Source organism: Apis dorsata, unplaced genomic scaffold (genome assembly GCF_000469605.1).
Source record: "Apis dorsata unplaced genomic scaffold, Apis dorsata 1.3 scaffold_683, whole genome shotgun sequence".
NCBI classification, from domain to species: domain Eukaryota; kingdom Metazoa; phylum Arthropoda; class Insecta; order Hymenoptera; family Apidae; genus Apis; species Apis dorsata.
In genome coordinates this window covers 1,549,155-1,559,887 of record NW_006263864.1, presented here as the reverse complement: position 1 = coordinate 1,559,887, position 10,733 = coordinate 1,549,155, and the positions used below count along the sequence as shown (strand labels likewise).

The 10,733-nt window shown below is 23.5% G+C and overlaps 4 protein-coding genes across 6 annotated transcripts in view; 1 reads left to right on the top strand and 3 right to left on the bottom strand.

Moving 5' to 3' along the window:
- Nucleotides 1–841: 841 nt before the first annotated feature.
- Nucleotides 842–2,051, bottom strand: LOC102674759 (mitochondrial fission process protein 1). Its single transcript, XM_006622342.2, has 3 exons — nt 1,741–2,051; nt 1,476–1,603; nt 842–1,389 (listed from the first exon to the last, which is right to left on the bottom strand). The coding sequence occupies exons 1-3, from the start codon at nt 1,793–1,795 to the stop codon at nt 1,105–1,107; spliced, it is 468 nt and encodes a 155-aa protein (XP_006622405.1). The 5' UTR covers nt 1,796–2,051; the 3' UTR covers nt 842–1,104.
- A 291-nt stretch (nt 2,052–2,342) lies between these two features.
- LOC102674891 (N-acetylglucosaminyl-phosphatidylinositol de-N-acetylase) lies at nt 2,343–3,997 on the top strand. Its single transcript, XM_006622343.2, has 5 exons — nt 2,343–3,002; nt 3,073–3,154; nt 3,271–3,467; nt 3,535–3,665; nt 3,761–3,997. Exons 1-5 carry the CDS (start codon nt 2,690–2,692, stop codon nt 3,899–3,901), a joined length of 864 nt encoding a protein of 287 aa, XP_006622406.1. The 5' UTR covers nt 2,343–2,689; the 3' UTR covers nt 3,902–3,997.
- A 1,036-nt stretch (nt 3,998–5,033) lies between these two features.
- Nucleotides 5,034–7,316, bottom strand: LOC102674543 (neuronal membrane glycoprotein M6-a). Of its 2 annotated transcripts, none has more exons than XM_006622340.2 (5): nt 6,570–6,833; nt 6,299–6,435; nt 6,038–6,220; nt 5,808–5,958; nt 5,034–5,691 (listed from the first exon to the last, which is right to left on the bottom strand). In XM_006622340.2, the coding sequence occupies exons 1-5, from the start codon at nt 6,691–6,693 to the stop codon at nt 5,378–5,380; spliced, it is 909 nt and encodes a 302-aa protein (XP_006622403.1). In that variant the 5' UTR covers nt 6,694–6,833; the 3' UTR covers nt 5,034–5,377. The 2 variants fall into 2 exon arrangements, with proteins under 2 accessions (XP_006622403.1, XP_006622404.1); XM_006622341.2 differs by lacking the exon at nt 6,570–6,833 and adding an exon at nt 6,922–7,316 and having other exon boundaries at nt 5,314–5,691.
- Nucleotides 7,317–7,944: 628 nt separating this feature from the next.
- Nucleotides 7,945–10,733, bottom strand: part of LOC102674317 (serine/threonine-protein kinase PLK4) — a 3,595-nt gene continuing 806 nt past the window's right edge. Inside the window, exons 3-11 of one of the 2 annotated variants that reach the window (XM_006622338.2) lie at nt 10,514–10,727; nt 10,346–10,458; nt 10,179–10,271; nt 9,811–10,092; nt 9,205–9,747; nt 8,800–9,105; nt 8,460–8,741; nt 8,202–8,384; nt 7,945–8,122 (exon numbers count right to left, since the gene is read on the bottom strand). In XM_006622338.2, the coding sequence (XP_006622401.1) occupies nt 7,952–8,122; nt 8,202–8,384; nt 8,460–8,741; nt 8,800–9,105; nt 9,205–9,747; nt 9,811–10,092; nt 10,179–10,271; nt 10,346–10,458; nt 10,514–10,727 (2,187 nt within the window). In that variant the 3' untranslated portion in view covers nt 7,945–7,951. The remainder of the gene's footprint in view (nt 8,123–8,201; nt 8,385–8,459; nt 8,742–8,799; nt 9,106–9,204; nt 9,748–9,810; nt 10,093–10,178; nt 10,272–10,345; nt 10,459–10,513; nt 10,728–10,733) is intronic. The other variant, XM_006622339.2, reaches the window with a different exon arrangement.

The window sequence follows — 10,733 nt, the reverse complement described above, 5'->3', positions numbered from 1 at the left end:
TATATATATATATATATATATATATATATATATATATATATGCTATTCATACTTAAAATCATAGTTTGAACAAAATATCTTACAAAATCACGATATTAGTTCCGCGAACAAAGAAATACGATCAGTTTTTCTTCTTGGTTGACATGGTGATTGTACTTGTGACGAAAAAAATATATGTCACAGGTATGACAGGCTATTCGTTCCTACGCAATGTCGAGCTATTGTTCTGTGGTTGGCTCGTCTGACCCGACAAGACGATAAATGGGAAAATGAACATGGCTATGAATTACGATCTTCCATGTAATTATTATTGATTTTCTAACGAGTCATTTCGGTTTATTTATCTTATGATTAATTGAAGGAATCAACATTTTATAGAAAAAATTATCAAATACTTACATTATAGATATTTTAAAAACTTTCAATGTTAATTCATTTTCGTTCTTTTTCAATTATATTTTTAATATATATTACATTACAATTTATTCTTTATTATATATGACAATAATTTGATATAATTTGAGAATAAGTAATATAATATTTGTTATTTATTTAATTCAGTCTTAAAGGACGTCTGACTATATACTTGACAACTCTACTTCGCGCATTCTAATTTTGAGCTACAATACTGACATCAGGATTATAAATGTGTATGGGAATAAATTATTAAAAATTTTTTTGTGCGATATTGAAAAGAATTATAATTATATAATTAAAATTTTAATATTGAAAAAAATTTACATATTTACATTTATTTTTTTTTTTATTGTGAACATTATTTTTAATCAGCCTGATATATAGGTATAAAGGATGAAATTATAAAAGAAAATAAAAATATTAATAACACATTTTATTTTTTTTTTTATAGCTATGTTTTTAATTTAAAATATATGTTTCAAAGCATTTTCTATATATGTATATCAAAATAAAAATATTCAACTTGTACAATAGTATAATAAAATAGATATAATTGTATTATAATTTTTGTACATATATAAGTAACATTTTTTATTTCATTTGAAAACTGAATCAATTCTCAGAAATAATATTCTCAGAATAATTTGATCTAATTATACTAATTATGATATAATTTTTGATTGGTGGTCATTTTGGATAATAACGTATCCATTTTCTGTATGTAATATTCATTATTTCTTCTACTAAGTTATCTATAGGATGTATTATAATAGGTATAGCTGCTAAACCAATTAAAGTTGGAATCCACCTATTTTTTAAATGCGTATTATTGCTTTTCTTTTGTATAAATTGCACAGCAGCACAAACTCTGTTTATTGTGTAACCAGGAATAATTACAGATGCAAATGACTGCCATAACAAAGTGTCTGTCATAGAAAGTAAAACATTTTTTGATTTTGTAGTAACAGTGTTCTGAAACAAAATGATTTATATAGTAATATTTTTATTAATATTATATATTCAATATATATAAATATTTTCTTTTACATTTAACTTACTGAATAAGTGTTAAAGCCACTGTTTATTGTATCTGCAAGAACATATCCACTGGCTACAGTATAACTAAACCATACAATTGACTGTGGAATTATAGGCCTAAAAGCTTCTCCAATTTCATTTGCATATCCTAAAAAAATAATTAATAATTAATAATATATAATATATAATATATTACATTTTTTTTTAAAATAATGTATTATTCAATTTACTTAAGAGAACAAAAATTATTTACGAATAATAAAATAGATAACTTAGTTTTTTTACCTAAATATCTAATAGGAGTATCACGATATATATTTATTTCTTTTATTTCGTTCATGATATAAATTTTATTTATAAAATTTCATAGACTTATTAAAGATAACCTACGTCAATTATTTATATCATGTTGTTAAATAATACACATAAATGACATAGAATTGATTTATATAAAAAAAAAAACAAAAATTTTGTAACTTAATGTTCTGATAAATTAAAATAAATTAAAATAAATAATAATTATAATGCAATAATTTAACAATAAAAGAGAGAAAAGATTCAAAGAATTTATGATCAAAATTTTGAACATAGGGAATTTTATTTCTTGGTAATTCTGTTAAAATATCTGCAATTAACTTACGATATTTAAAATAATAAAAAGATAAACTTTTATAAATCAATTATATATATATTTTTATTTATTTATAACAAAAAAACAAATTTATAAATAGTAAAAAAATCGTTTAAAAATTTATTTTAAAAAAAGAACTTTTTTAAATATTATATGAATCTTTGTAAAACGTAATCAGTTATGTTCTTGTTAAATAAAATTTAAATTTTATGAAAGAGAATGATAAGTATTGCATTAAATAACAAAAGTTATATAAAAATGAATTAAAATTGAAGCATATTTATTATGCGATTAAAAATTATAAAAAAATTCAAACGTTTGATATAAGGAATATCAATAGTTACATATACATAGGAAATAAAGAATGTTGAAAAAGTAAAGTATTTTAATAGTAAAATGAAATAAATAACGAGCATTATAATAGTGTATTTATAAAGAAGCATGGCGTCCAATCCTATTATTTCGTTTGTGTATAACATAACCTATCAAAGTCCTTTAAATAAAAGAAATATTATCTCAAATTTTAACGGAATAGCGTGTTTTTTCAAAAATATGACAGGACCATAATATTTGTAAGTGGAAATACTTTGTACATCATTCAAAATGATAGATTTCAATTTAATTAGGGAATATTTAAGTATGCAAATTAATGAAATAATTTGTTGGTGGTGGTTTTACATCAATGAAATTTCATGGCAGTTATTAATAGCTATTACCGCATATCTTTGCGTTTGTATTTTTCTCTATTCAATTCTGAAGAAAGTTAGCCACATAGCGTGGCAGCTTCCAGGTCCACCTGCCAGAATATTGTTAGTCACAGCACATCCTGATGATGAAGTTATGTTTTTTGGTCCATTGGTATACTGGGTTACAAAATCCAAGGCTAGTGAAATTTATCTCCTCTGTCTTAGTAATGGTATGTTTATTGATCTCTTATAAAAATATTTCAAGAATTAGAATACCTTTACATTGTTACGTTGTTTTAGGTGGTGATAAAAGAAGAAAAGAAGAGTTATGGGAATGTACAAAAATATTAGGAATTCCTGAAGATAATGTAACTATAATAATGTAAGAAATTATTTAATTTATTTAATGTACAAAATAATTTATTATTAATTATTTAAATGTACAGTTAAATATTATCCTTTTAATCTTCTATCTTAGTTCAATAAATACATGTGTAGGAGTACAGAGTTACCTGATGATCAAAATGTACAATGGCCAACAGAGATAGTGGCAGAATTTATTTTACAATATGTAGAAAGTTATAAAATCAATGCAGTTATAACATTTGATAAACATGGTATAAGCAGACATAAAAATCATATTTCTTTATACTTTGCTATAGCTGCATTATGCATAGAAAAAAAAGTACCATATTGTAAGTATTATTATTTATTGAACTATTTAATATTGATAAAATTTTAAATAATTTAAATTTGTTTCAGATTGTAAACTATATGTTTTAGAATCTGTAAATATATTTAGAAAATATGTACAACTTTTAGATTTACCAATTAGTTTATTGACTGCTTCATATTGGTATTTAATAACATATAATCAAAAAAAAATTATAAAAGTAAATATACAATAAATATAAGTTCTAAAATATGTGTTAATAAAAATATATTTATTTTGTTCATAATTATTAACATAATTTAATTATTTTTACAGAAAGGTATGATTGCACACAAATCTCAGTATGTTTGGTTTCGAAAGTTATACATGATATTTTCGCGATATACATTCATCAATACCTTTCAAGAAATGAGTGCTCTTGATCTGGAATTGGATCTCCAATTTGATGATGAATAATCCAATTAATATATATTACTGTACAAATTGTAATTAATTGTACATATTAAAAAATAATATTTGTCTATTAATATGTAATAAAACAATTACAGCATTCTCAAAGTAACTTTTAAACTATTTTTAAAAATTAAATATATATGTTCTATTAGAAAATACTTTTTATTCAATCTTACAGACATATATAAATAATTAAAAATAAAAAATGTATCTAAAAAATTATAATTATAATAAATTCATTTTTTATCATATTATATTATATTATATTATATTATATTATATGTAATTCGTGCGTCAATTTTTATTATAGTATTATTTTAATTTGTGTAAAATAAAACGCATTTTTTAATTTGATATGTACTTTTTACATATAATGTGATTCGTTTTTAATTTATTGCATGCTCAACAGAAAACATTTTGAACTTTTTATTTTCGAATAATTTGAGCAAATATGAAATTATTATAAATTAAATTTATTTTGAAAATATAATTTAAAATTTATCTCTGCAAATAATATATATTATATGTAACAATTTTTTTATTGTTTAACTCACATTAAATTTGGCACATTTAAAATTTATGCATAAAGTATAATTTGAACTATTTTTCTATTGTCTTTAACATTTTACAATAAATTTGATTTTTTTCAAACAATTATATAGAAAAAATAGATTTGTGATATAAGATAATTATTTATGCTGAAAGAAATCATAATTATTTATTACAAATTCAATTAGAAATAAGAACATAAAAAATAATAATTCTTAATTTTTCCTTCAGCATAATTAGAATTTTTTAATAGCAATATATAATATTAATAATTTCCTTATCTTATTTTAAAGAGGTACAAAAAAGTTGAATATTTTAAAAATATGCTTATAAGAATAATATTAAACACAATATAATAATTTGTGTTAATAAACAGTCTTATGAATATAATATTAAAAAAATTTGTAATATAAAGTAATATATTACTGCAAATAAAAATTTGTTTATGAATCAAGTATACAATATATATCTTTATATAGCAAATAGTTTATAAAGTATATTCTTTGTGCGTTATATTTTGCACGTTTATAGTACTATACAATTTTATTTGAAATATAATAAAATATATTTAATTAACAAATATATATGAGGAATGAAATGTTTTTATATAGTTTTTATATAATTATACGCTAATGCTAGAAGTTCAACAAATAATCAAAAGAATTAATGTTACAAAAGATGAAATATTTTGTTTTAGTCATTTAATAAATTCATAACTTTAAAAAAAATAAATGCTAAAGACAGTCGCAGAAAATGGACGGCATAAAGTGTTCCCGCAAGATCCTCGATCAGTAAACTACTATCATATTAATTAATTAGTAGAATACTGAGTATAGGTACGTAGAGAAGAATAAGATTAAATAGTCAATTTTTATAGATATTTTCAATGTTTTATAAAGGATTCATCGCGAAGATCTCGCGGGCCGTATCCTAAAATCTATCCTTAGCACGATGCGAACTCAAAGTTCCCATACCAGGTTGAGGAGAGTCTGGATCCCCTGGATCTTGCAGGTACTGAAGTTCTTGTAATTCTTGAAACTTTTCATGATCTCTAATATGTGCATAATTAGCAGATAAACACATCAAATAATGTATGAGACTTAATACAACCAACATAGCAGCTATTGTTGCCAAAACAAACATAACCACTGCTTTTTCAACAAAATCTTTACAAAATAGTTTCACTTCTTGTGGTCCACATACTTTCATATCCTCTATTCTTGTATTACTTGGGAATATAAAACCTATAAAAAAAATTTAAGTATAATTATATAAATATAATTTTTTTAAAATCTCTGATTAATTAAAAAATATATTATAAAAACTAACTATACAAATCATTAAATAAACAATAACTTACTAAATTGAGTAAAATCAATACATTGATCAAGTGATTGGACACGAGGATTGGTGCATAAACCCCAGAATATAGTGAAAATCCAAGCAATTATAACTAAGAATGCAAATATTAAAAGCCAACCTAGTTGTAATATATAAGTAATTGTCATGAACTAAAAAATATAAAACATATCATTTTTTTATAATCTTTCATACTATGATATAATATAACTAATAACAGAAATTACATACAACAGCACAAGAAATACGTCCACCAACTCTAGATCTCCAAGCTCTATATACTTTATGTCTTGTAGCTCCAGTTGCAAGACAACCAACGCATAATATCATAAAGCCTAAAGCTGCCATACTAGCACCAATTGTTGCAAAAATCAATTGAATAGCTTCTAACCATCCAAGTCGTAAATGAAATACCTTGTAATATATGATTATTAATAATTATATTAAAAAAATAATTGATATATCACAAAAAAAGTTATATTGATGATTTACCTGATCCATCATTAAAGAACCTAATGTCACACCTCTATACATTGTGCCACAAAATATACCTACTCCTAAACAACACATTATTGTTGCAATAAGAGTTGCATATGGTACTCTAGCCATACAATCATTACATATACTTCCTACAAATAATAAAAAAAATTTATTAGTGATTTAATATATGTAAATAAATATTCTTATATTAATTTATAATGTAGAAGATTACCGACTGTTTTAATCTTTATCGTTACATATAAATTTATATTAAAAAACTTACTACATGATCGATTATCAAAATAAAGCCCGTGAAGACTTTTTTCGGAAAATCTATCAACACTAATATTACTTTCAAACCGTCTACGTAATGGTAATATATCACCTATGTCTTGTTGATTTCTCATATTTAATTAAGAATTTAATATTCGACATTCATTTTAAGTCTGCCGTAAAACTATGATTGAAACGATGAATGAGTAATCTTATATATGATAGATAAGATTACGATGTGTATCTTATGTGATTATCCGGTGTATTGAATCATTACTAAGAAATATTTACTATTCGAAAAAGAAACCTTTTTTCATTTTATAACATATGTGATAAAAATATTTTGTAAATTTTTTGCTTACCCATTTTTTAGTTTTAATGTTGTTCAAGGTTAAGTTTATTTTAATAAATATTGTCTGTTGTTGATTTTGAAACTACAACTCTAGAATTCTCTCAATTAATGTCGTAATTGAATGTCATTCTATTGTATTAGTGAATAACATCCCACATACTTCTCATAATTACACATCCGCACATTATATACCACTGGTTTATAAAGACTATGAAACTAACAGACTGGTATTAAATCGTTCATTAAAATTAATCAAAATATCTTTTATTTTATATATTTAAATAATTTAAGTTAAGAAGATCAATATACTTTAAAATATTTCATACAACAATCATTAATTTTTATATTAAATATTCTTTTTCTCGGAACATCGCTTGTTTTATAGTAATTCTTTAAAAGAAACCAATATGGCGACAAAAGGTAAAAGCAAATGGAATCATTGTTTTCTTAAAATATAATAAATTATAACACAATATTTTTTTTTAGTTAATAAAATTTTATGCTGAATAAAATAATGCTATAATAAATTAAATAACTAGCATTACTAAATTAAATAGTTTTATTTTAAATTTGATGAAAAATCACATTTGAATTTAAATTTCACACACATCACATGCGCGGGCATACACACATAATAGTATAAAGATATTAAATTGTTTACATTATAGAATTTTATAAATTAAAATTAAAATATAAAAATGTAAAAAAAAAAAAAAATAAAATAAAATATAACTATTTTATTATATTCAAAAAATCCGTTATATAATTCATAATTAAAAAATATGTAGTAGATAATTGTATAAAAATTATTTTACTATTATAATTATACTACTTTAAGTAGTCCAAAAAATATTTCAATTCATTTTCTTTAAAACTAATGTAAATATCATTTTAGATTTCATGTATTTAAAAAAAAAAAAAAAAATTAAAATTAGTATTTGCACTGATTTTAAAGAAAAACTGTTTGGAATACATTCGAATCACCCTATATATTTTATACAAAATATTTTATGTCTAAATATATAGTTAAAAAATTAAAACTACCGGATATTCTTATGTTTCGGTTGAACAAGATATTCAATAACTGTTGGCAGATGACGTAATTTTTCTTTAATAATATGTGGTACTTCCACATTTTGCTGATAATGCAGATTATATCTTCTAGCAGTACCATTACTACTTTCGTAAATTATATCACCGCCATTGTTGACCTAAAAATAATAATTTTTATTAAGTCATATTCTTAATAATAATATTTTTAATAATGTAATATAAAACATTTTTATTTACAATTAAAGAAGAGCCATCTTTATAATTAATATGGATATCTCCAGAAGATAATTGTGTTGCGGTACATATATCCGGAATGGCTATTTTACAAATACTATTATTACTAGTATTTCGTACAGAATTCATTTTTCGTGACCGTGATGTTACTGTTGAAATAACGGAACTCGCATCAAAAGATGGCATCTGAAATATTAATAAATTGAAAAATATCAATATACATGTAACACATTATATGAAAATTTTATATTAATTATTTACTACGGGTGTATTATTTGTTGCATGCGAAATATTTTCTTTTCCTTGTAAACAAGGAGAATCACTTAAGGCCGAACTAGGCCTGCGTCCAATAATGATAGGAAAACACGAATGATCTGTAGCTGCTTCCAAAGATGTAAAAGTAGATTCTATCAACAAACAACGTTTATAACATTCTGAATAATGTTCATAATAATCGTCTAAATACGGTGGAAATTCACCCTCGATATAAATCGGACCATCACTTCTTTCTGTTATTTTTACAATACCATCAATACGTTCAACCTGTAATAATACAAATTTTAATTACTTTAATATTTATAATTCATTTTATTTATTTTACCTTCATTCCATTATAAAAGTGAACTTCACAATTTGGATGTGGTCCATTTTCCATAAATAAACATTTTGATCGTTGAGTATATAGAGTTATTTTTGGAGTTTTTGCTCTTACAAGTTTTATAAAACGAGAAGCGTATATATATTTTTTATGATGACGAGAAGGTAAATTTTCATATGAATAAATACTGTCTGCTCCACGAGCTGGTAATGGGAGTGGTTGATTGCCAACATCTGTTGAAGATGTTGGTTTATAAAGAATAACTCTTAAACCATCATTAGATATTCGACACACTTCACTTATTTTTTCCTAGAAAAAAGATGATTATATATAAAAGATAATTAAAATTTATATATATATTTACAAAATATAATATAATTTATATTTTATAATATTTTTTATACATACTATGCCATTTCTACGTTTAATAAATTCAACGCAAACTTCTCCGTTATCTAAAATGGTAAGAATTGTATATTTCGTCTTATGTCTAGTAGGTTGTAATCTTTCTGTAGACAGAGGTGAAATTTGTAATTTTCCTCCATTGTCGGTACTTTCAAAACAATTTTCAGTCTTTTCTTTTTTTCTATACTTATCATTTTTATGTTTGTCAATCTCTTGATTTGTATCACAATTGCTATATTGTTCATATTGAGAAAAGATTTTGCTCTGTGGCGGTAATGGTATTCCGGCTAATACGGAATTTTGTTTAGCGCGATAATCGATACTATTTGTTTTACGTGAATACATTCTTATAATAGGTTCAGATAAAGGTTCGCTTTTTGTACTAATCATAGGTCCAAAACCATTAGACATAAGACCATTAGGCATCGTTGATGTTCTTTCTTCCGATCTAGAACGTATTCTTGGTCTCTCATATGAAGATAATGTTCTTCCAACTCCTGAATCAACAATACCATCTCCTAACAATCCTTTATTCATATTCTTTTCCTATTAATATAAATATTTACAATAAACAAATGAATAACTTTCTTAATCATTTTAGTTACTTACACTGTGTAATTTATTTTTTTTTAAATTAGCTATAAATGGATGTTTCGGAATATCACGTAAACGAATTCTATCTTTTGGATTTTTTTTTAAAAGTTTATCTATTAGATCTTTAGCATTATCTGATAAATGAGCTGGCATAACATAATCAGCCATAACTACACGTGTTAAAGTACTTTTAACAGCATCTGTATCAAAAGGAGGTTTGCCAACTAATAGAGTATATAACATGCATCCTAAACTCCATACATCTGCTTCCAAACCATGAGATGATCTTGTTGCTATCTATAATGATATAAAAAATGAATTCAATAAAGTAATATGAATATATCTTTCTAAATGTTTATATATTTCTAAATCATTTAACAGACCTCAGGTGATATATAATTAGGAGTACCACACATAGTTAAATGTTTTTCATCAGGCCTTGTTAATTGAGTAGCTAGTCCAAAATCTGCTATTTTCTATCAATAAAAAAATAATTGTTTTTAATACATTCAATTCAATTATAAAATTAAAAATTTACAATTTTACTTACTACTTGCATATCTCTGGTTAAAAGCAAATTAGATAGAGACATATCTCTATGAAGTATGCGATGTGAATGTAAATATAATAATCCTTGTACTACTTGTCTAATTATATGACCAGCTAAAAATAAAAAATATTGAATAATAATAAAAACCAAAAATTTATTTATTAATACCTTGTTCTTCAGGCAATGCACGAGATCCTTGTAGCTTAAGAAAACGTTGAAGTTCTCCATTGTGACATAATTCTAGTACCAAATAAACATAGTTAGCATCTTCAAAAAAAGTATACAATTCAAGTACAGCTGGATTTTTCAATTTTGAATGAATTGCTACTTCTTGATGTACTCTATCCACCATCCCAGCAGCTTGCATTAATTTTTTGTCGATCTAAAA